This window comes from Oenanthe melanoleuca, chromosome 3 (genome assembly GCF_029582105.1).
Source record: "Oenanthe melanoleuca isolate GR-GAL-2019-014 chromosome 3, OMel1.0, whole genome shotgun sequence".
Classification (NCBI taxonomy): domain Eukaryota; kingdom Metazoa; phylum Chordata; class Aves; order Passeriformes; family Muscicapidae; genus Oenanthe; species Oenanthe melanoleuca.
Genome location: NC_079336.1, coordinates 22,052,958 through 22,079,047, shown reverse-complemented (window position 1 = coordinate 22,079,047; position 26,090 = coordinate 22,052,958). Strand labels below are relative to the sequence as shown.

Below are 26,090 nucleotides of genomic sequence, written 5' to 3'. Positions count from 1 at the left end.
GCAATTAGCTCCATAAAAGTTACACACTTTATTGCTGCAAAATACAGTGCTCATGTTCAAAATGGCAGAGACAGTTTTGGATTACCACAGTCCCTAATTCATTGAGACACCAATTTTAACCAATAGGTCCCTATGCTTAGGTATGTGGTATTTTCATTCATTCTGTGGAAAGGGTGGGTGTCAATAAACTTGGTATCTCTCATCAGTTTGAAAGCTTGAAGGAGTGAATCAGGATTCATGTAGTAGAACCCTACTGATTCTTGTTGGAGCCAGAACATCAACAAATATGCAAATCTTCATTTTGCCGATCAGGAGCTACCTGAAGAGTCCCCAGTGGAATGTCAGTGCACTTGCCACAGCCCACAAATGAAATGAATGGAAGTTAGTAACTGCATTGGCCTAAATAGCAATGCTTCATTTGCCCAGCACTGTCAAGGTCTCACAGGCAAAAAGAAACAGCAATGGCACTAAGGGGAGGCTGTGCTTCCAGAGAGGGGATAGGGGGACAGGGCAGCTGTGGAAATCTCTGAGATAGATCAGAGCACCACAAATTGAGCTGGTAGGGGTGGAGCAGGGGAAAGCAGCAAAGCAATACAGAGTCCCTGGAATACAGAACAACCATAAACATACTGCAAGAAAAGGTGGCCAAGAGCTTTGGAGAACATCCTGGACTAAGTAGATGCTACTCTGTAGAAGAACATAGGGCATCAAGAAGTAGTAACTCTGACTAAAGTATCTTGCATTTACTGTGCTGTTCTCAAGTGACAAAGGGAAAACAAATATTTTAATTTACAAAATTCAAAACTGTCTTAAACAATGCACTTGCTTAATTTTAATATTATTATTACTGCTATTGTATCCTGACAGCTAGACATATTCATATCTATATCCATTTAGACCACTGCCTAGAAAGTATGCTTCCAGTGAACTGGATGAGAAACATCACCACTCAGATCAATAACTGAAAGGGATATGGTATGAGAAAGCTTATCTGTTATAATTGGAACAAAATACAAAAGGTTATGTGGGAAAAGCAGCATGGACACCCGTGATTTACAGTTGTCAGGGACTTGCAAATTAGTAAATATATCACAAAATTATAACTTTAAACTCATAGCAGTTGTATTAATGAATCCATACCCTCTATGTTCTTATTGTTTGATTGGCATTTCTTCCCATCACAGTGATTTATTCTATGAGTGAATGAATGTCAAAACCAAAACACATAATAATCAGCTAAATATTGGTTGTACAGGGTTAAATCCCACATCTCAGAATGCATATTTCCTACTCTCGATGCATGATAAAAAAAAAGAAGTGACATTTTCAGTTATCAAATTGAATTGTTTGCTCTTCAGAAGAATTAACTTTATAAATCAAGCAGATTAAGAATATCAACACCTGGATACCCATTCATTTGGCTTACATTCATCTATGGCTTACATTAGAACAACATTAACACAAAAGTGTTCTTTAAACACTGTGACAGTCTCTGCTCTCACAACAAGACATAAGATTGCAATTTGTTAGCAATCAGTCAAATTTTTCAGAATTTTAAACCAAATCACACAATCTTGAGAGATTTTTATCAACAAAAGTGCCAATAACGCACCATTCAAACATATAATTCAATGGGAATTTGAAAAGCAAAGCAACTTCCAGAAATAAGTAAGAAAACATATTAGTTCAAGATCCCCACTGAGAAAACACGGGTGCAACAGTGTTTCAGCCTGCCATCAGTTTTGTGCCAGTCTGACACTGCTGTGCTGAATCTGGGAAGAAGCGTGGACCAGCTGCAGACCTGAGGGCAGGAAAAGGGGCTGTTTATAGCAGACAGGTGGGTGGAACTCATAAGACAAGGTGAGCAAGGAGAATCACACAGTCCAATGCTGTCTGCACAGAAGGAGACAGAGCACTAATCAAATGGTACTGTGCATGTAAGAGGCCAAGAGGCAGCCTTACTTTGCCTGTCAGTTTAAACTCCAATTTACTTGTCATAATTTAAAAAAACAGTTCACAGTGAAGCAGTAAAGAGCTTGCTATGCTAAGGAGAAGACTGGTTCTGTCTTCAATCTTCACATCTTCAATTTCTTAATGGGAAAAGGGATGGCTCCAGACAGACTGAGCATTAATCATCTGGATTCTTTTGTTTAAATTGTGTGTGGAGAGAAACTGTAAATAACAACGTGACCCTTAACACAGATTCCTGTCCATCTCTTCTTTATTGGTACATAAATCTTTCCTGAGCAGCTGAAAGGCCAGCTCATCTCTACATTAAAGAAAGAACTCTACCACGTTCACAAAAAATGACTAAGCTACACCAGCTGCCCACTGAACTGAGGAAAGTCCACCCTGAGCTGTAGCATACAGCCCATGAAAATTCCGGAGTCATAGATTAGTTATTTTTGCATGAAGCTGATGAGTTCAGGGCATACTTGATCAAAATGTCTTCATTTTAAAAGCAATATGGTTGCTCATAAATGTCAAGCTAAGTTGCAGAACTGCAAGAATAATGCAATAAGGACACAGGTTATCATGTTCTTCTCACACTAGTAACTATAGGTTAAAGGCCATTAATAGCATCTATATTTAAATTCTCAGATAAAGTGGGCTGTATAAGAAGTTTAGTCTTCCCTCAAATGAGAGCTCAACAGTCTGTGTCTGGTACCTCTGCAGATGCAAACATTTGCCTCAGTAAATAAGCTTTTGATGACTTTGGTTTTGTAAATTTAAATGTCACTAACCTATATGGTTTGATTGAGAGATTTTAAAAAATTATTTTCTGCAGCAGTTACACTTATTTCTCTTCTATACTGCAACACTTGATAATATAAGGCAAATGGCAACAACAACAACTGCCTGGTATGCATGTCTGTGCTCATTTCCAATGCCACCAAACTCCTAGAGAGCTAAACTGCATCAAAAAACAAGTGTATCCAAGTGGTCCCATATTTATTAGGCATAAATTTTTATAGGTTAGGTATAGGCTTTCAATCTACATCTAGCTCAGTAGGGAGAAGAAAGATGATTCCACAAACAAAGAATTCTGGATTTATTTTACTTACTAACCACATGGAAAGCAGAACCCACATCAGTTGTATCTTTAAAGAAAAGATTTTTGCTTAAACCTCTCCTCACATTCCCACTGTGCTAAAATGACACACTGCAGCAAGGCTGAACACCATTTGCAGCTTTCCAAGGACATAATGAGATGAGTTTCTAGGCACATCTTCCCAAGATTGTATTAAAAGAAAAAATAGACATTTTTATAAAGGAGATTAATTTAACACAGACTTGAAATTAAGACTCATCACAATGAAAACCTTATAATAACAACAAACCCCTGCTTTTTAGGGGGTGCAGAGGGAAGCCAGACTCAAACAGAACCTGTCCCTTTAGCTAGCAAGAAACCCAAGGGCCTATGCCGGAAAACGCCTCGCTAGCTAATTTCATCCAGACTAACTACAATGAACTTAACCAGCACTCTGCTTAGGGGGATGACTACAATGTTTCATACATCCTGCAAACAGCCTTTGCTTATTCCATTACACCACAAGTTTTACAGCAAGTAGAGTCTTTACCACTGACATTTGGCAAATATTGAGGCAACACAAACTCTTTACATCCCAGGACCCTCCTTGAGTTAGGGTGAAGATTGCCACCACTGAACATGACCATCCTCTCTGTGGACATCATTGATTAGGTACTGTTTATTTGTTGTATTTCTGGCCTAATTTGTATCCCAACAATTGGAATTTTCTTTGCTTAATTAAAACAAAAAAAATCATATTAAATCTTAGTTGAAGACAAAATGAGTTTGAGCACTGTCTGAAATAAGGACACTTTACTCATTTAAATTTCTCAGTAAGCACACGGTCAATTTACTTTTTCAACACAGATACATGCACAAATATAAACTCACTACCTCCAAATAAGAAAAAAAAAATAGTATTATGAATGTCAGAACAACCTATGAACTCTTTTTACCCAAGTCTCAGCTTATAAAAGATTTGACAATATGAGGAATCTAAGTCCTAATAACACAATTTTTAAAAAAATGGAAGTTTAACTGTTCTTTATCAAGGCTTGCTTAGTTGTTTTTTTTTTTTAGCTTGGCAAAAAAGGAGGAAAAAAATTTAATGCACAGCAAGTAATGGAAGCAAAGCACAGTGATTCTAACCACTGAGCCACAAACCATACAGGGAGTCATGAGAAAAGTCACTTGGCAGTAAAAGTCATTCTTCAAATAGAAAATTATCAAGAGTTTGTTTTGGGTTTTTTTCCTTCCTCCAGGCATAGCAGACAAAGTTATTCAATTCTAAGATGTCATTGCCATTAAAAATGATTGATCATTGTGATGACTAATTAACATTTGGTAGGAAAGGTTCTTGACTTTTAGAAGTCAAGCATATTAGTCTCTGAAAAGCACACAGTAGTCAAAATGCTGTCGTTTGAAACAAGAGGGTTTCTCTTTTGAAATAGTGGTTTCTCCAGGAAGGTACTACAGTTCATGTTCTAAGTTCGGATCCCCCCTGTACTCTATAGAGAGGATCATGAAGTTCCTGTCAACCATAAAGAACCAGTCAAATTTTCCTCAGTTTAATTGGAGGTAACACTCTAATTACAGAAAGTAACTGTAAAAACACAGAAAGAAAACAAATCCATGATTACCATCTTAGTAGTTTGTGGATATCGGGCATGGCTCTTGTCTCCAACAAGCCTTTGCCATTAAAAAAGTCAAAGAAATGAGAAGGAAGGTATAAGCTTACTGGAGTCTCAGCTTTCATCTGGGTCCGCAACTTCTCTCTCATTTCTTTCTCATTGAATTTGGCACTTCTTTTAACATAGACTCCTCCATGCTATCAGAGAGAGAAAAGAAAGGGAAAACATTAAATATTTAAGTAGTTTAACGTAGAATAGCTCAAACAAGAGACAATGACAAGTCATCTTTATGACTCACGCTGCAAATTGCCTACAAGACATTTTCTCCTATCACAAAAACATGTGAAACTAATTTTACATTTGCATATACTTCAGTTCACAAAATCTGTTTAAATAAAAATCAGACACAAAAAACCCCTAATGCATAAGACACTTGAAGTGTCTTGTTTAAAGGTGTTAAATAATTAACTAGAAGATGGCATTAGAAGTGACCCCAGGGTATTTATTCCCAACAATGCGGACATGCAGCTTCATTTGTGTACCAAGGGAAAATCACAGAACTGAAGTTACTCACAAGTACTTACACATCAATGCTTTCAATTCTATGTGCCTGCTATTAAATAGTAACTAATGCAAATACTGGGAATGCAAATATCATACTTCTACATACAAAATTTATGAATAGCACAAAAGTGACTAGCGTAGGTCTTGAAAACCTCCGTGCACTTCACTAGAGAATCAAACTTTTAATAAAGAAGATATAAACCAAGATAATAATTGAATAAACCAAAATCTTCACAAGGCAAAGAATTTTCTATAACTGTTTTTACTGAAAATTATTATTAAAAGTTAAACTATGTCCTTGAAGAGATTTATTTTATAACTTTTTGCACACAATTTATGACAAAACTTCAGTAAAAGTACACACAAAGAAAAATTTCCCCTATCATTTCCCTCTTCTGTTTTTTTATCTACAGAGAAAGAGGATGTAAACAAACAAGCACCAGCTATGAACTACTGATACAATGAAGTCTGGAAAAAACAAAATTAGCTTCCAAATAACAGAATTTCATGTTTAAGGTACATTATTTTCATAGGTTTTCCAGCTGACTCCATAACTTGGTAATACTCTTTTCTGTTCACCATGACAATTGGCATTAGGATTTGTCAGACAACTTCTGTCCATTTATGGTTTTACACACTCTTAACAGAAAGGTGACAGTAAGACTAAACCAAGAGCTGAGCCTCATTCAAATACCTGATCTCATGAAAAGATAAAGTACATTGTAGAAACAGGGGAGGTGGCTGTGTGCAGAGCTATGTCAATGGCATGGACAGGAATAAAATTTGAGAGGCTAGGAGGAGGCAGGCAAAAGAGGTGGTTATGCAAAGTGATTTGAGCCTTTGCTTTTCATGGTGTGGAGAGACGGCTGCTTAGCTAGTGGTGTTTGATGTGACTTTTGAGTTGTACTTCAAAAGCTGCAGTGAAAGGGAACAGAAAGCCAATTATGCATTAACTGCATACTAAATATTCTGTCTTAAGTTCATCATCTGTGGTTCCCTCCCAAGGTGAAGTAGCCAGCATACTCAGTTCTGCTGCTGTGACTGGCAGGAGACCAAAAACCACCAACAGAATTCCCCAGCTCACTGAGCTTGGCTGTGGCATGATATTGGGACCATCCCACATGCAGTTTAACAGTCCCAGACAGAAAGCAGCATGAACAGAAAAAGGCTTCTTCAGCTGTGTAGTAAACAGAGAGCCTCATGTTATCTCCATACTCCACATATAAGACCGTTTTCAAGATCTGACACTATTAAAGGAAAACAGAAGTCTTAAGCAGACTTAAGGACAGTTGTATTCAGACACTCAACACAACCACCCCTTCCAGGAAAGGCAAACTCAGTTTGAGGGATTAGAAAAAATTCATCTACTATATAAGACTTCCATGTAATGGGTAAGTCATTGTTCTCTCTGAGCTCAGCTAGGTCAAGCTTGATAAATAAGAGAAACCTGGAATTGAGACATTCCCTTGTCATAAAATTACTAATCAGCAATAAACTGGAAAAATTCTGAAGCAACTTTTCCTTGTTTAATTTGTCAACTTGGACAAATGAAGTTACTGTTGGACTGTTTGGTCAGGGACACACACCATGAAACCAAAGATAGATGTGGTGTCGCACACCAGACATTTTAATGCTCAGAAATAGATTTGCACTTCTCAAGTAAATGAGTACAGAGTCATGTAACATAAGAACAGACAAAGTATCACAAGATCAGGTTCGCTGCATTCATCACCCCAACTCCACCACTATGTCAGGTCCCTGTGGCTCAGGGGTACAAAGCTAAAGAGAGGCAGGATACATGGCTAAAACTCAGGAATAACCAAAACAGTGCACAAGCTGATGCTGGTAAACAGAGAAGATAAAGACATACTTCCTATGTTAAAAAGTCAAGCAAGCTGTGGGCTATCAAAAATACTTTTCAAAATACATCCCAGCTGCATTGGGGTATAAGATAAATAGGAATGAATTGGATGGTATAAGCAAACAGGAGTCATAGGATGAATTTGTAGCAAATGATAGGGGCAAAAAAAATATTTCAGATCCACCCAAAAATAATAAAGACAGTTTTATGAAAAGAAATCGGTACTACCTAATAAATCACACTTGGAACATAATAGGTTAATTTAAGTGTTTCTTTTCTTTCCTTGCTATTAGATAGCTGCCTCAAAGAAGAATGCTAGTTATGTGACTGTATATAGCTCAAATTCCCCAATTTGTATTGCATTTCCTTTTCAGTAAGAGATCAAATATATGAACACTCTTCAAAACAGATTTCTGGAAGTACTGTTTTTAAGGTTATAATATTTTTCCGCTGTACTTTAAAAGCCCCTCTCTCAGTCAACAATGGATTGTGTTTACAAATATACTTCCTTTGTGCCTGAATTTTGCTCTCCTGGACATCCAGACCACGTTTATTTCCAAACAGGATGTTTACCTGAGGAAGGGAATATGAATTCCGTAAGCATGGCGTAATTATGTGGCTCTGGAAACTTTTAGTGGAGTGTAAGTGACATCACTGACAGAACATCAACAGGAAGGGCAGGAAGTGTTTTATGTTTTTGCACTGTTTGGTGTGATAAAAACAATAAAAATACCTATTAGCTTGCACTGCAGGCCTTCTGCATCCCGTCTCAGTCATTTAAGCATATATGTGTCATCCCTGCCTGTCAATTGTGTCACTGATTTAAATATATATATAAAAATATATATAATCACCCCCCACTAAATCTTGAAGAAATGTTATTTTTTGAGTAGTCCAAAGCTGAATAGATTTTATTAGATTAAAATATTTATTTGATTAAAAATGTTTTGGTTAAAAATGTAAGTGTCATTCAGGTTAATTTCCACAGGAACCTCCTTTTAACAGTCAATATACCACTCAGGAAACTAGCACCGGATATTCCTCATAGCAAAAGTAATTTTCCAAAATCTTGAAAAAAAAAATTCTGGACACCTAGTGATACTGGATGGAATATATATCCTGTTTGTAGTTTAATTAAAGCAGACTTAAATCACCACCATTGTAATGACTAAAGGCTAGGACAAAGAGTAAAATATTTCCATGCAGCAGATCACCCACTTCTGTGGACAAAAAACGTAGAAAAGCATTAATGGCAAGCATTAGACAACTGAGAATTCAATTTTCTCCTAATGCACACAGGGTCTGACAGTTTGTAGTTATTTAGGGGACTGGGACAGCAGATCTACCAACAAAAGAAATTGTGACCAGCTTTCTCATTTTCTCTGCAGCATATACTTCTCTAAACATACCAATTTTAGTAGAAACAATGGCAACCACCCATGCTCCAGCCTAGATCTATAGCCTACTCACTAAGGTACTCATCCAGAAGACAACAAAGATTTTCAACCATCAAGCTGAAGACATTGGATGTGCTGCAAATATGAGGGGAAAAAGTAAATCCTCTTATTTGAACATACACCTGTAGTTACCTATTCTTCATATACTCCTTTACAAATTAATATGTAGTTCCAGTCATATCCAGCATAATATTTCTCTCAGTGTTCTCCACCTTCTTGCCCTCTTGGACAGGACTGGCAGCCAATTCAATCAAACTGTCGAATTCTATTACAAGTATTTTCTTAAGCATGTGTTTGTTTTTTTTTTCTTTTCCTTGCCTGGGCAATGGGGTGAGGGACATAAAGCAAACTAATATTCAGAGAACACATTAAGATGAAATGGAGAAGACAAAGGAGAAAAGTCTTACTGAATAACCACTACCAAAAACACTACCCATTTCTATTCTAATAATTAAGCACCCATCTAAACCCTGAGATAAGTACCATGAAGCCATTTCTGCTCACCAAAAAAAAGGCCAGTACTTCTAAAACCATCCACCACTACATTTTATTTTGTTTCAAATAGAAATAGTTCTGCTTTCAGAAAAAGCAAACCACAAATGTGGTAAATTCACAGAGGATTTTAGGGAAGTAAGCTATCTGCTCTCCACCATTTTAGACTGCAGATCATATCCACTCAGTATGTTGGCTGTTCAGTGACAGTGTCCCACTATTTCTCAGTAATTGAATAAATTTGAGTCAAATGAGGTTGAGCTCTCAGATTAGAAGGAATAAAAGGAATATTATGCAGAAAGAGGAGAAAGAAAAAGGTGGAAATACTGTTAGACTCAGGTTTTTGCTTGACTGAAGTCCAAACATTTTCATGGAGGCAGAATCTATCTGCCTTTCCTCCACACTATACTAAGATCCAAATTTTCTCTTTTATATTGAGCTAAAACCAAAACAACTGAAAAACAAAGAAGTACATCAAACAGTAATGCAAATTTTCTCCCCATTTGTAGCATGATACACAGCAAAAAAATCTATTTGCACCTTCTGCCAACCTTCTGAGAGCATGACTACAAACTGGAGTTTTGGACTGTATAAAGAACAAAGTTTTAGAATATTCTGAAATACTCTGAACAGACTCTACACTTAATTCTATCCGTAATAAGTATCCATTTGGAAAAGTAAACTGCATTTTTAGTAACTGTCTCTCAACTAAAAGACACATCTAACTACACTGAGTGAAACCAGCTGCTTTCATGTTCAAAGAACCGAATGCCAGCTCAGAACTATATCTTCACAGCATGCATGGAAAACAGAGGGTGGGTACATCTTACATATTGGCTCACAAACAGCAAGGAAAGAGGGAAGTGGCTCACCTGTGAAAAGTACCAGCCGTACAGTGGAAGCCACTTTAAGCCGTCCTTCAGGACGTACCGGACGTGGCCGAGCGCGTTCTGCCTGATCGCCAGCATGTCCGCGATAATCCAATCAACTGCAACGACAAAAGCCAAAAGTAATCACTAAATTGCCTCTTCATTGCCACTGATGAAACAAAAACTACATGTGGGATGTACAAATGTCATTAAAGGTTTTTGAACTAGAAGTTCTTGCTTGTTAGGGCAAGCCTGGAAAGAGACACAGTAAACAGACAAGTAGATTTTTTTAAATCTATAAAAGTGTTAAGACAAGCAAAAAAAATACAAACCTGTACACTGATGATTTGATAAATATATTACATTTTCTTTATTTTTTGGCAAATCCCCGTAGATAATTACCTAAAAAAAAATTAAAAAATATGCAGTATTACTTTATAATTTTTCATTGCATTAGGCAGTGATGAGATCCAATGCAGTAACTGGCTTTTTACTAGGAAAACTGTCAGCAAGCTAGCATCATCAACAGACAAAGTACCCCTACACAAACAACTGACTTATCAACAAAGCTATAAATATTAATTAATGAGGGCTTAAAAAACTTATTCAGTTCTTGTGCCATAGTCTTAGAACTGGATCCATGGAAGGTGACCTTCAGCCACATTAATATAACTGAAGTTAATGAGGAATCACAGACATGTGCAAAATCACCATTTAATTTATACATCTAATGAACAAGACATGCTTTAGCCGCACACTTGATATCATTCAATCTAAAATGGTAAATTTTTCCTGGATTAGATCAAGAACAAAATCTCAACCATTTGCCATGATTTTAACCATCAAGAGTGAACAAAAAAAGCATGAGATTGACGGGTGCCTTTAAATTAGTCTGTGGCTTCTAAACAGCAGGTTTTCAAATATCTTTTCCTCTACTATAATAAAAACACACTTTCACCTTGTAGTTTCTCACCCCTGAAAGGTACTGGTCTACTAGTGAAACAACCTTCTGAGAGCATGACTACAAAACAAGATGCTGATGCTAGAATCTAGGTCACTCTTTTAAAATGGATTCATTCAGTTATTTTCAAATATAAAATGAGAAATTAAATAATTCTAATTTTGAAGAACCAATGTTGCTGTTCAATTACCTTTAATAAACTCTTTCATTACTTAATGAAACCTAGCTTTTCTAGCACATTCTAGGTAGGCTTTCACCAGTGTTCTGCCAATGGACATACTCCTTGTTTCTAGAAGATGGCTGCATCAGACATACACATTACTTTGAAATTATTCCATTTACCAAAAAAGTGAAGTGCTATATGGAAGGTTTACCCACCTATTATCATCACTTCCCTAGTCTGGGCAATACTGGAATTTCATCAGGAAGAACTAACATCCATACCTTAATTGGTATAATTTAGTATACCAAATCTCATATTGATCCTTATAGAAGGTCTCTACCAGCACCTCTCGAAACTCTGTCCATCTCTCAGGTAACCTGTGATACTGGATGGCTAATATTGTTAACTCTAGGCAAAAAACCCACAAAAACACTGTATTTTTTACATTCATGCTGTTTCTTCTTTGAAAATACAACCACATTGTTGATCAAGTTTTGTTTTCAAGGCCGAAACCAGATATCGGTGAACTGAGATACTCAGTCAATATGTGATCATTCAGCATACAGTAAAAGAGGATATAACTTGAGTTATTTTTTTCCAAAAAAAAGAAAAAGGCATGCATGCACAATAAATTCTAACTGAACAATATTTGTAACAAGTCAGTTGACAAGTATATTCTGAAAAGTATCTGAGAAATTTGAAGACGATTCTGCTAAAGGAGTAGTCTTCTCATTGAAATACCAGAATTTATAACCTTACTGCTGACACTAGGTACCACACACAGTTTAGAGTAAGGTAGCAATTGGAGGATTGACCTTACAGTTCAAATTCCTCCAAAACAAATCCTCCTACTCTTACAGAGTTAAAATTTCATTTTACAAGCGTGTGCTTTCCCAGCACTGTTATGCACAACATCCATAAATACTGTTTTCTTTAATTTCAAGTTAAGACTCCACTATGCAGTTTCTGGCAAAGAGAATTTCAGAGTAAGAGAGAAGGCCCAGTAGAGGAAACCATTAAACCAGAAGGTCCTGAATGTTATTTGAGCTTTTCTAAAATGTAGAAGAAAAATAAGAACAAGAGGAAAACAAAACCTGCCCTCGACCCCAAGGGCTGCTCCACACAAGAAACAGGGCTTGAAATGTACAATTTATAACTTCAACTTGTAAATATTTCCACTTTAATGTATCAAGTCAGAATCTCAAGTGCAATCAAACCCACAATTTAAAGCACTTGCTTTGGACTACTGCATGGGTAAAAACAAATATAAAGGATCATTCCCACTAAAAAATGCATGCCGGTGTTTGCCAAATATAACAGTTAATCTGTGTAATTTTTTAGTTCAGTAAGATTGGATCTAGTTAACTTTTTAACCCCAGAGGAACACCCACTCACTGTTCCTGTAAACAACTTCTATTCACAACATGATGGCCTACCCTAAGGCTTAGATATGTTTACATGCAATGGACTACAATCTTTTACTCATGATAAAACACATGGCCAGAACTAAAAACAGAAAGCTGTACAGAAGTTGTACAGAACTAAAAAAGAAAAAAAAAATCTTATTTATATCAGTTCTCATTAAACACACAAAACCTAGATGTTTTATTTCAAAGTGAAGGTAAGAATGAGAAAATCTGAAAGCTCTATTTTGTTTGCTCAGAAGGCTCAGCCTAAGAGGATGCACCAGCTTTATCTGCAGCATCATCAACTTCAGCACTGCCCATTTCACTGATCTCGAGGAAAGGCTTATACAGTTCATCAAAGGCCAGCAGCTATTCACCTTAGACACTCTCAGTTAAAGAACTGAGCTACAAACTTACAACTGTTACTACAAGTAGCTAAGAATGGCAACTTCCAGCCTGCAGCCCCAGGAGACACCTACTCTGTGGGCACCCACGCAGCTCTCCTTCAGAGACCAAAGCATTTTTTACTTCATTTGACTTCTGAAAATATTCACCATAGACAACATAAGGGTAACAATTAAGAGCTTTGAATCCTACAGAAATGTCCTTTTTCCTTTGAGATGGTGTGTGAGGAATTAACCTGTGGATAAAGAGGAGAAAAGTCTGCTCAGGACAAGACTCCAAATTCTGGCCATCTGATGTGTTTAGGTAAACCAGAGCACCTAATGTATTTAATAGCTGCAGAAGAAAACAATACAGTAGTCTTCTTCATGGCCCCCAGAAAACCTCTGATTCCCTGCTATTTTTCTTAGCTAACTTTGCAGAATTCCTTGCTGCAGAGGCTGTGCAGCCCCTGATTCTTGAGTTTGCTGGTGCCGAAGATGTTGGGGGGCCACAGTGAATTACAGAGTCACAGGATATTCTGGGTTGGAAGAGACCCACGAGGATCCTCGAGTCCACCTGTTAAGCAAATGCCCTTATGGTGATCAAACCCATGACCTTGGTGCTCCTAGCACAGTGCTCAGGGCAGCACTTGAGTGACTCGCCAGGGACAGCAGGGTACAAACAAGAGTCCACAGCACCCACCTGTATTCAAGCCCCTTTGGAAGCAACCTGAAGATATCAGAGTGGCTTAAAGACTCCCAGCCCTCCTAGAGGAGCAGGGCTGCTCCCAGGGTGTGCAGAGCATAAGCAGGGATGGGAAGCAAGGTAGGACATGCAGGACATGCTTGGCAGGTAATTTGAATGTCAGCATAGGTGTTTCATTTACTTCATGCATGGCTCCCCAGACACTACAGTATACATATATTCTACCTATCAGCTTAATGAACTGATTAGTGCCCTGTCAGCCACAGCAAAGCAAGTGAGGAACCTGTTCATTTAGAATAGAATCTGCTGTTAAAAAAAAAAAAAAAAAAGGCACAATGAAGTCAAGCAAAGAAAACAAGTCAAAAGGAAGAGCAACACAGCAAGCCAAAGTAAGCAAAGATTTGAGGGAAAATGTTTAAAATGCAGATTTACAGTCTAACACTGCAAACACCACTTGTGTACACAACACTGAAATGTGTGCTTTTAGCCATGTTTTGGTTGCTTCACAGCCCAGTTTACAGTAATGGGTAATACAGTTAGTGTTAATGTGGGCCTTTCAGGTCTGTTTACACAGCAGCACTGTCAAACTCAATACAGTGAGGTCTCAAATAAAGAAAACTGGATGCTATTAGATCCCTTCTGCAGGAAGGCTGGAACCCAGCTTCCATGGATGCCATACACCAAGCTGTTCACAGGCTCAGCAGCCAAAAGACACACCTCAGGGTGTCCTGTCCAGGTGAAGCTTTGCTGAATTAGCAGGAAGTTACAAGTAGTTCTGCAGGGAGAATGTACTAATTCAGTGATAGGCTGATCTAGGCATGCAAATGGGAGCTCCTGGGTGATCTGGTGACACCAGTTTCAGCTTCCCTACCAGACTGCTTTTTCCAGTGCAACATACTCAGCTACGGCTGTGCTAATATGGTAGGTCACGTAGCAATGTGAAACAGTCCAGCACAGCAGCCACACCCAAACAACCCATAATTTGCACAAAGGTTTTCACTGAAACAAGGTGGACACTCCTAATTTAGGGTTTAAAATTTTTATTTCCTTCTTATGAAATCTTTACATACCAAAGAAAATTAAATAGATCATTTCATCATGTCATAGCAATATTAGCTCAGTAAACACTGCCATGGCAAAAAATAACTAGGTAAAAGTAATCATAGTATCAGAAGATCTGCTTGATTTGGTGATCACATCAAACTCCTAGCAAGGAGATCACGTTAATATTGTAATTGGATGTGGCTGATAATGGGAGCAATTAGAAGTTGATCTGGAAGCAGATCTTCTGATTAGCGTGACCTGCTTCAGCAGCATTAAGGCAAGGCAACTGGTTGCTGCTGGTAAAAACCTGGGCCATCTCATCTGATGTCTATCAGTCTACCAGCACACTCAGTCTTGGTTCCTCAGACTTCTTAACTCTCCTCCCTTCCCCATTCAAAGAAAACAGGTGTGAATTGAAGAATGATGTTCCCATCTTTGCTGTTACTTAAACAAAACTAATGTTCACTGGAGTACTTTTTGAAAGCAGAGCACTGTGTTCAGGAAAAACATCAGCTCATAAGTACAGGCAATAGCAACCAGAAAGAGGGATAAAAGCAGGACAACAGGGGGAGAACATTTCTTCCCTCTTCTGCAGAAAAAGTCAAGACATCATCACTTCAAAAGAACCACATGGACTTCCTACTCAGCTGTACTATCCTCACAAAATTCACCTCTCTCCACTTCACTATTCCTTCACGATTAATAAAAGGGACTGTGTGCTCTTTGGGACAAGAGAATCTGTTAGATGGGCACTACGACAACAGGTCTACTAAAATAAATAGTATCCTAAGACATATTTCTGGTCTGTTTGTTACAAAATCTGGATACAATTTTCTGGTGCAAGGGGTGGAGCTTGCATGAACAACCAAAACGACTACCAGGTAGCAGCTTCTGAAGTCAACACACACCCTGTGCAAGCTGAACTCTGCAGCACTGCTGCAGGCATCTTCAGTCAAGTTCTTTCAATTCTCTTGGACTAAAAACCTGCCTCATGTCACAAGTCCTTTGAGTTTTCTGAGAAACCACCTCACGCCATAGAATCTATTTACCTGATTGACTAGAAGCAGACTCAAGAATAGGAGACAGAGAGTGAATCTGTACTTGGGGCTGACAAATTTCTCAGGTTCTCAGGTGTCTTACTATAAGGATATTAAATGTTTATTTTTTTTCACAGAAGACAGAGAAGCACTTTTATTCACATTTAACAGATACAGGCTTCACTTGCCTACAGCATAAGGAATATGAATAGAACAGAAGAGGAAGGACTTTCATGTTTTTAGTTGCGTTTTCTCTAAATCTGAAAAAAAAAAAGGTTATAAATTTTCTAAAAATACCTTTAGGACACACAGCTTTAAGGTAACAATCATACTACTGCTACATGCCATAACCTCTTTAGGGACTATCTGCTCAACACAGAATTGCACAAGTCTGAAGTCTGCTGCTCAGACAGCTCTAGCAAGCTCAGCAGCAAACCATAAAATCACAAAGCAATCCATTTTATTGAAGCAGAGTTCATTCAAACATTCTGTATTTTACTGGGGTTCAGCAAAAAAAAAAAAAAAAAAAAAAAAACATTGCTAAGAGATTAAGCTCTGGAGAATATTGAAAAGATTCCTATATGTAATGTAATTAAAAATTTTTTTAAAAAATATTTTTCACTTAATTAAATCAGAGAGCACAGAACTTCAGAAAATACACTTACTGGCATTTAACTTTCTTTTTGTAAAAAAACTATAGTAGCAACCTATTTAGATTAAGTAGGACTAAATAATACCATCAGATGTTAAATATGAAGTCTGTACATTCTTATTTCATACTACCTTTTAGCCTTATGGTCTAAATTGACAGACTTTCATGAATGGCTATACTTCCTCCATGTACCAGATACATGTATAGAAGTAATTTTGTTCTGATGCTGACTGTAAAGGCTTTACAGTTTCTGAGCTGAATTAAAGGTAATGTCCCCTGTACTCCTTAGATCTCTGATGAATCCTTAACAAAATTTTTAAAAGGCATCTGTATACCTTCAATGTTCCAGTCCTGGTAACAGGAAAAAACCCCAAGATTTATCATGATTTTAATTTTAAGATTCTGACATCTTAAGTCTGAAAAAGTCTTGTTTTCAGCGCCCAAATAATTTCTTGCTTTTGACTGAACTGCAGTTCAATGGCATGAACCCACCATTACAGTCAGAGACCGTCTGGAAAAATCAAAATTAGAGCATCTAACTTTCATCATAAATCACCGAGAACAATTTTTTTTTAAATAGTAATTGCACATACTTCAGGACATACATGAAAGATGATTATTTATATGATGAGATTTCAACAGGAGTGTTTTTCTGAACATCTGGCATCTTGGTATTACATAAAACCTGAGCATGTCTTCTAGTGCAAGAGTGGAAGTAAGTATTTCACCTGTTTCAATAGGAGAAAGTCTCTTTATAAGCCTTTTGCATCTCTGGAGACCTCTTCACGCACATTTTTGTAATTTCCTTAAAAGAAGGGAAAAAGCAACCCACACTTTATGTAGCCATTGTTTACTTTATAACCCTTCTGTAGTGGAAAATATACGCAATGTCCATGAAAGCTCACTCTGGAAATACCCTTTGCCCACCAGACATGAGCAGGAAACCTTGGGGCAGTTTGCAGCGTTTCCTCCAGCCAGAGCTCTTTGTAATAGGAACTTTGCTTCTAAATGCCTTGGACTCCACGGAGTTGTTTGCATCTTTATTTGTAATATCCTTACAACTATTTGTATCAAGTACAGTCTGAAAGCTCCTGTGAAGCTCTCAGTGAGTTGACATGAATGAGGATGATTATGAAACATCTCTAGTCTCTGCTTGTGATTGTGGAAGAGGATTTTTGAAAGCTTCTCCATACACTGCCAGTAAGTATTTAGAATTTAAGCATAAGAACATGTAGGGAGGTATCTGCAATAATTCTGCCTCCAGAATTGAACACAGTAAACTGATTAGCCTCAAAAATCACCACATTAAAATCACTCTCATCTGCTCACCACCACAGCATGTGAATGAGCCAGTTCACCTGCAGCTTGCTGGGAACTATGTACTGTTTGCTTACTCAAAAAGAAACAGGCATGCCCTCAGATTCCCAAGTAGCCCTAGGAAATGGAACATAGAAGTCTTCGAGTCAATCCGTAAGTTCATCAGGTAAAATTATTTCAACTACCACAATACAGTTCAAAGCAATCCAAACTAATATCTTTTTATACCTAGTCATGAGCTAAAATACAAATTTGACCAAATCATGTGCAGTTTACTTTATATTTAAAAATCAAACTAGCATAAATGCTATTTTCTACTTCCACAGAGGATCTTGTTGTAACAGAGAAAATGACAAGTAGTATTTGACAGAAATGAAACAAACAAAAGAAAATAATTTCCCTGTTTTTTTATACCAAATCCCTTCACAGGATAAATTCAAAGTGACTGAAGATAGATTAAAGAGTATTTTCCCCCCAAGAAGATATGCTTTCTCATAACTGTAATGTCAAAATCCCTGACATCTGAGCTTACTTTATCCAACACAGCTAAAACTGAGAAAAAAAGGATATCCCACCTGCAAGCCTAAGGCAAAAAGTTTGAAATAACTGCACTCAAATGTTTAACTATGAACAGAATCTTCTCTTAGTAAGAACAGTGTCTGATGGTAGAGTACCAGGAGAAAAAAACATCTAAATTAACAATCACCCTTACATAAAGTATCCAAACATATTATGTAAGCAGAAGAAAAGGGCATGGAAGAGCACTGTGGAACTCCATGGCCCAGCATCTATCAGAACAGTTAAATACAAAAAGAGTAAAGGGTATAAAAATCAGGTTAAAATGCAGGTTAAAACCAAAAAGTGATAAATAAAACTTTTATTTTCAAATGTAACAAATTATGCTAAGTCAGGACAAATTGTATTGAAAAATCCATATACCAAAAATCTTAAGATATTAAAGTAATAGAAAGAAATAGAAAATAGAAAATTTTAAGAAAAAAAGAGAAAATTTTAAAGAAATAGAAAGAAATAGAAAATTTTAAAAATAAACCATGAGACTTGAAAACTTACTGGTCAAATAGTTGGAATTAGAATTTGTAAGAGCATTCAAACTTGTCATTTGACTCCTTAGCTTTTCCTACCTGACACACACTTTCTAATATTTTTGTAAGTACATGCAGCTAACCTAAAAATGTAAACATACATTTTTTAAATTGTGGACTGCAACAGACAAGCCTGATATAAAATTCAGATTCAGTTGTGACTTGCCATTTAGAAAACATATACTAGGCAAATCTCCACACAAAGTTGCTAATTTATGAACCCAAACAGCAGTTTTGGCTCAGGTAGCTGATACTTGATTTTAAGAATGCTAACAAGACCTCGGGTTTTATTTATTTATTTTATTTTTCATATATCAGGCAATAAGGGGAGGATGATCAGGACCACACTGAATGTGGAACCTCTCCATTATAAACTCTTCCCACATTGCCCCAAAGCCAGGTCTGCAGTAGACTGGAACTCTAGATGGTACACTGTAGGACAAGAGTCCTGAAGGACATCACTTTCACCTTCAGATCTACAGTCAAAGGCACAGAATAAAAATTAAGATATATGCAAATATCTGGTTTGCAATACCTAAGACAGAAAGAGCACAAAGTTAACATACCTAATCTATCTATTTTTGCTGCCTCATACCACAGTTGAATGTAAGAGTCTAAAATTAAGCATACATCTCAATTTGAAAGTTGTATCTCTCGGGCTGAGCAGGTATCACTTATTTCTGTTCTAATAACACAAAAAACTTAGCTGTATACTACAAAAGACATATAAGCCTGGAGACAGCTGTACACTGAAATCTCTAATGAAATGGAGCAGGGTAAACCCTCTCAATGGAGACAGAAAAATTTCACTGGGCATCTTTCAAAAGTCTACCACACAAACGTGATACACTTCATTACCTTCTCCTAGTTTCTTTTCAGTCTTTGCATTGCACCAGTTCCCAAATTTCTATCACTCCCCCAAGACCTTCACTTCATTATTTGTACCATCACAATTAAATTACAAGTATGATTATTTTTACGTCTTAACATGCCTTGTAATAGCTAACACTGTTTCACAAAGCAGCAACGTAAGCAGGTACTAACTGGGGTTACTGCTGCAAGCTACAGGACTGAGGAAAGCTCAAGCCCTCAAGGCTGCTCTGCTCCAACCTGTGCTTAGAGGTTTGCCTTGATGGCAGCTCTGCACCTTCCCACTCAACTCCCACACCATTCCAGTGTCCTCCCACCCCTGAGCTGCCACACAGTGGGGAGAGCTCAGGAAACTCAAGTGCAGGTTTATGCACCCAGGCTCATGGGCAAAATGCAACTGCCAGCACTTTCCTTCCAAACAGAATGGAAGAAGGGTGAAAAGTTATGTTTCCTTTGGACTTTCTGGTTATGTCATTTGCCTGGGAAATGGGTCCTCATCTATAGAAAAGCCAAACCCTGTCACTCACACCTGCCAAGAGGAAGCAGTCAGAAGCCAAACCTTCACCCTGCCATGATGCAGCCTGGTTATGATGCCTCCCCCGGTGCAGAGAGGGAAGAACAGGTTTCTAAGAGATGACAAACCACCCAATCAACAGCAACCAAAAGCACCTCCCTGTATGCTGCAACTTGGCTGTCAAACTTGCACTGCCTCTTGCCTTCCCACTGCCACCTTGGGCCCTCAAAAATTACTTGCCAGACAGCTGAACAGCTTCAAAACGAAAAGCAAAAATTAAGTAAAGATAATCTTGTCTGGTAAGGCTGCTGTCCTGGGAACAGAGATCAGCACAAACACTCACTGCCAACATCTCCAAGACTAAGCATCCATCCCAACCTCAGACATCCAGTTCTCCTCACACATTTCCTAGAAAGCCAAGACAGGAAAAAAATCCCAGGCTTTTTATTGTCAAGAGATCAGCAACACATTTGCCCCACAAAGTTTTCTTAGTTTGCTCTAAACCTAAGTAGTTTTCAAACCTATTGAGACACAGCAAGTCCAAACTTCACTATCAATCCAGGAAACGCACCACACTGTTTAACAAGCATCTCTTGTATTTTATAAAATAATTGTTTAGCTCTACTAAACAACACCGAGGTATTAGCTGATTCTCACAGCCTTTCCAGAGCTCTGTAAAGACGACGAAAACCAGACTTTCATAATGTCTTTAATAAAAACACCGCTTCCAAAAAATTCTACTCTTCAGGAAGTGGGGGTAGGGCACACAGCTGACACAAGTACTGAACAAAATCCATGCACATTAATTCAATTATGGATTTCATTCAATTGTCGAAACCTTTCAGATGAAAATGATCCTTTAGGAAGCAGTCTGAGTGATGATTTATTATTTCTTCACCAGCATTCAGTACAAAATATCAAACACAATTACAACAAAAAAGTTGAAGAACATTTAGTCCTCATCTCATCTGAAACATGTGCACAAACACAATAGGCATTAATTTCATTACCCTGACAGCAACAGGGATAAGATGCTCAGGGTCAGAGAGAGATGAGAGCATTCATCATATTGAATTACTAGTCCTTTCAGCCCTTCAACCGTTCCAATCACAGGCTTATTTGCAGCTATCCTGGTTTTCACACTCTATGGTAAGATTCAGCTGTTTATAGTCTGTTTGAAATGGAAGAGACCAGACTTCCCTGACACACTGAAGAGAAAAGCAGTAACACAATCAGAATTTATCAGCTACTTGATGATTCAGAAACCTGGGGCCAAACCAACTATGCAGATGCAAGTCTTCCGAAGGGAATGAATTGCACCTGTTTGTACTAGGGACTGCTTTAGCTCATCACTGATTAAACTAACATCCTTTGCTCTCTGAGACTCTTTACATAGAATTCTTCTCATTTCATACAATGTTCAAGCACCTGGTTTATATTCCTCCTAGACAACTGTGCTGTAGGGCACCTGCATCTTACCTGCAGCACAGGTGCAATGCAACACAGGACCAAAGCAGGGACATTCTCTCTGTGCCACTTTCCAATACCACATCTACACATTTTTATTATCAGATTAACTAATTTCAAATATTATTACTAGAATTCATGGATGCCCACTAAACTGTAATTGCACTAACAAATTTACACAGCATTATAGGACTTCACTATATAGTCACACTGGCTTTGTCAAGTTTACCTCACAGCACTGGGATGTTGTGGCTGCTTTCTGTACTATCAGTACTGGTTCTTCAGTCTTCTACTGCCAACTCTTGCATGACAGTCAGCAAAAAGCACTATTTTTGGCAATTCATTAATGAATTCTAGTATTATTGGAAAACTTAAACTGATGCCAAGTTAGCTTGAGTTCTCTTAGGCTTTGTAAAACAAAATCGTTTCAGTGGAAAAAAATCGAGTCTGACCCAAAATTTTAAAAGAGAAAGTATTTACAAGTAAATACTTTTTTACTTACCAATTAAAAAACTTCTACAGTTATTTCATGAGCCACTCTCTAGGACCTAAAGTATCCAGAGTTCACAGCAATTATAGCTCTGCAATTATATCTCATGTCAAATACTTAAGAGAAAGGGAAATACTAGTATTTCAAGATTTTCTATCAAGCAAATCAGGTTATCACCTTCCTTAGATACATTTCAAAACAGAGAGGTTTGCTACAAAGATAAAAATCCTTCCTAGCATGAACTACAGCTTTTGTTTTTAAAGAATTAGCTAAGAACATCCAAGTCAAGAACAAAAAAAAAGAAGAAAAATACACTTGCGCATGCAAGTAAGGGGGAGACACATTTAGATACTTAATGGATTAACAACAAAAGACAGAGAGAAACATCACCTCTTGGCAGATAAATAAATAGAATACAAATATCATAATACACTAGTATTTGAGTCATCTATGTTTATGATCGTAATACCCACTCACATTACTGGGAATTTTGGCAAATTATTTTAAGATCAGACACCTCAAATACCCACAACTGGTACAGTGTTCTTGCACTTAAAAACCACACATACTTTAAGTGTAAAACCAAAGAACGCTAAACAGTACATAAAAGACATCTTAAACACACTAAGATAGCAACAGTGCTAACAAAAAGTCACTTAAGCATCTGTAGAGTCCTAACTACTTGAGTGAGACTACAACAAGTTCCAGTATTCTGATGGATGAAGTTGTTGTCTTCTATTTATCCAGTGACAAAAATAAATACCCCAACACACTTCAATAGGTTGAATAAATTAATGGACCTTAAAGAGATGCAGAATTCCTCCCTCCCATAGCTCTTATGGTGCCTTAACAGTAGAGCCCTATAGCTGCCTTTATGAAGCCACTATTTTTGCTTGTTTCTTGGAATTAAGTTTAAAGATGCTACACTTCTGCACCTAATTGCATGCCTTAAGACAGCCCATCCACAGTAGCTCTCAGGTTACCATCCCAATCTCACACACTCAGGCACATGGTTAACTTTCCACTGTGAGTTTCAAGTTAAAACACATGCAGCAGTCACAAGAATACCCTGTTTCTCTCCCTTAAACAAATGGGGACTATCTTCCAGTGAAACGACACATGGATTTTAAGGGTTATAGCTCTTATCTCTCTACACATTGTGTTTTCCAAGCTTTTATTTACCTTCAAGTCATGGTTATTATTTTATTTATCCTATGATATATGACTCCTCTTCCACCATTTCTTAGCATTATCTGTTGCTTACTGTGACAAAGCATCTCCAGTTCAATATTATTTTAATTGATCTCCTGCTAGTGGCCTGTAATTGATCATCACCATTTTTGTGTTTGTATGAAGTTTATCAATACAATGAAACAGAGGTCAACAGATGATGTCTGCCTTGTGTTTCTTTTGGTTAGCATTTTCTTTTCTTTAATGTCACAAGCATTTTTTGGATAAAAGTTATTTTTAAAAATTCTAAGTGTTTGCTACTGTCTGCATACAAGTTGTAGGCAGCTTGGGTAGCTTTTCCATTACAATTTATATATTCATTTTTGGCTCTCATTCTCTGACAAGTTAAGTTAAACTTCTATGCAGCTACTTTCAGCAGTTAACGACCAAGGTGCGCTACTACACATCAAGGTATCTGCACAAGAGATACTACATAAAACAAAAGGCAACTAAACTATAAGTACCTGTGAACTACTGCTCCATCTTCCTTTTTTTTTTTTTTTTTTTTTTTTTTTTCCCTAATATATCAAGCACAATACAAGTTAGCTTATTTGGACAAGAGGTAAGACAAAGTTAAATAAATTACAAGCTAGATCAAAAACTACCACTAAAAGAAGATCTTGCTTTGTATTCGTTCTATTTACTCTGATGTCAAACAGCAACTGTTGTATCTTGAGTTGGCTTTGTGGGTTTCCCAAGAGTCAGTATGAAAGCAAGGCCTACAACTGCACTCAAGAGGAGAAACCAGGGGAGATCAAGCCTGATTCTGAAATAAATGCTTCATTAGTGAGTGGGAAAAGGTCTTAGCTGTAAATATAAGAAGACCTTATTTGTCTGAGCTCCTTTATCTGTTAGCACGTATTGGTATTCTTCACTCTCAAGCACCTAGAGCCGACTCTAACTTCAAACAGCCTTCTGTCTATTCAAAAAATTTTGAAGGTCACGTTTAGGCACAGGAAGCACCTGCCATTTATTATTTTTACATGCAGAATTAAAAGTCTCCTTGCCTACTTTCCAAATTACAGACAAATATATAACCTCTCAAACACTAAGCACTTTGTGAGTTATTATTACCTGAATACAAATACCTCTCTGATCATACAACAGAGGCCTCCAATTCCAACTTATTAACCTGAAAATGAGATCCTGAATAATCACTATCCATGGCCGATACAAAATTTAAGGGCCAAAGAGTGACACGAGGCAGACTGCACGAAAACCGAAAATCTGTAATAACTGAGAGATTAAGCAATCTATTTATTAAAAACTTGTACGTGTATTATGCACAATTATAGCTGACGACAGCTTTCTCATCTGCTGCCAATTTAATACTACAGATGTGCAGCACAGGCCACAGAGGTTCAAAGTGTGCAAAGGCGGCTGCCATTCAAGTGCTGACAGAGCACGACCGGTGTCGCATCTCTTCCGTTTCCCCGACCTGCAAAACGAACACAACACCAACACTCCGTGAAAAGCATCACCAGAGGAGCAGCGGCGGCTGCGGAACGAGGCGGATCCTCTGCGGTCCCGGGCACAGGCCACGGCCGCACCTGCCCGTGGGCGGCCCGAGCCCAGAGCCGCTCCCGGCCCGCCGGAGCCCCCTGCCCTGCCGATCCGGCCCGGCCGGCTCACCTGCACGCCCGTGTAGTTCTCGAAGAAGAAGAGCACCATGCTCTGGTAGATGGTGTACAGCCGGTCATCCACCTCGCGGTAGAAGCGGGAGGGCAGCACGGCGGAGAGCAAGCGCCAGGCGCCCCAGGCCAGCACGTAGGTGGGCGCCGTGCCCATCATGACGGCGGCGGGCAGCACGTAGCGCATGGAGTAGGTGTGCAGCACCAGCGACAGCAGCATCTTCCCGCTGCCCCCGGCCTCACCGGGACACCCACATGGGCTCACGCTCAGCTCACACACAGCCCCGCGGCCCCGCCGCCCGCATCGCCCGCCGCGCCGGGCACACCCGCCAGGCGGCCGCCAAGCAGCAGCGGCGGCGGCGACCGCGGCCGGGAGGGACGGGGAGAGACAGAGAGAGAGAGAGCAGGAGAGGGCACCGGCTCACGGCTCCTGCAGCGCCGCCGCCGCCACCATCTTGCCCGGCGGAGGCGGAGCCGCGCCGCAGGAAGGCGGCCCCGGGCCCGCGGCGCTTCCGGGCGGGCGGGAGGGGCCGCGCTGGCGCCGGGCCGGGCCGGGACTGGGATCGGGACCGGGACCGGGACCGGCCCCGCGAGCAGCCTGGGCTGTGGCACCGGCACTGTCCGTGTCCGCGTCCCCATCCCCCGCTCCAGCCCGGCTCCATCCCCATCGCTCCCCAGCCAGCAGCGGCTGCAGCGAGGGCCGGGCTCCTCGGCCCCGTGCAAAACGAGGCGCGCGCGTTTATAACTGATGAGCTTAGTTTGGATGAATTGTATCCTAGCGTAGGTCGGAAGAAAATGTACTCCTTTCTCCTGGCAGTCCCCGTCCCTCTCCCCACCCCCGCACTTTGGGCCTGTGAGTCCGAAGCGGAGCACTATAGGAATGGCAGCTCTCCCTTTGCCAGCTCCCGGCCCAGCCGTGCCCAGGCTTTAGGCTTTGGGAGGCATTTCAGTGCCCAGCCTGCGCCTGGGCGCGTTCTCGCACCAGCAGCTGCCTGCCTCGCCTCCTCTTTCCCGGACCCCAGCTCTGCCCACAGCCCGGCGGCAGCAGAGGCACCAGCTGCTTTTGAAGGAATTGCAAGAGGTCTTGCAGAAAACAGTCTAATAACCTCCCCAGAAGAAATTCTTTATTGAGCTCTAGGCTGTAGTGGAGTATTTATTCCTAGTCTTAAAAAATTTCGATTTATCCTGAAGCTTGTGGAGATCTTGTTTCG

The 26,090-nt window shown here is 39.1% G+C and overlaps 1 protein-coding gene across 1 annotated transcript in view; it reads right to left on the bottom strand.

Annotated features, from left to right (window-relative positions):
- Positions 1-25,382, bottom strand: part of AGPAT5 (1-acylglycerol-3-phosphate O-acyltransferase 5) — a 52,864-nt gene extending 27,482 nt beyond the window's left edge. The window contains exons 1-4 of the mRNA XM_056488353.1: positions 24,881-25,382; positions 10,238-10,307; positions 9,909-10,024; positions 4,770-4,859 (exon numbers count right to left, since the gene is read on the bottom strand). Coding sequence (XP_056344328.1) covers positions 4,770-4,859; positions 9,909-10,024; positions 10,238-10,307; positions 24,881-25,099 — 495 coding nt within the window. The 5' untranslated portion in view covers positions 25,100-25,382. The remainder of the gene's footprint in view (positions 1-4,769; positions 4,860-9,908; positions 10,025-10,237; positions 10,308-24,880) is intronic.
- Positions 25,383-26,090: the final 708 nt, after the last annotated feature.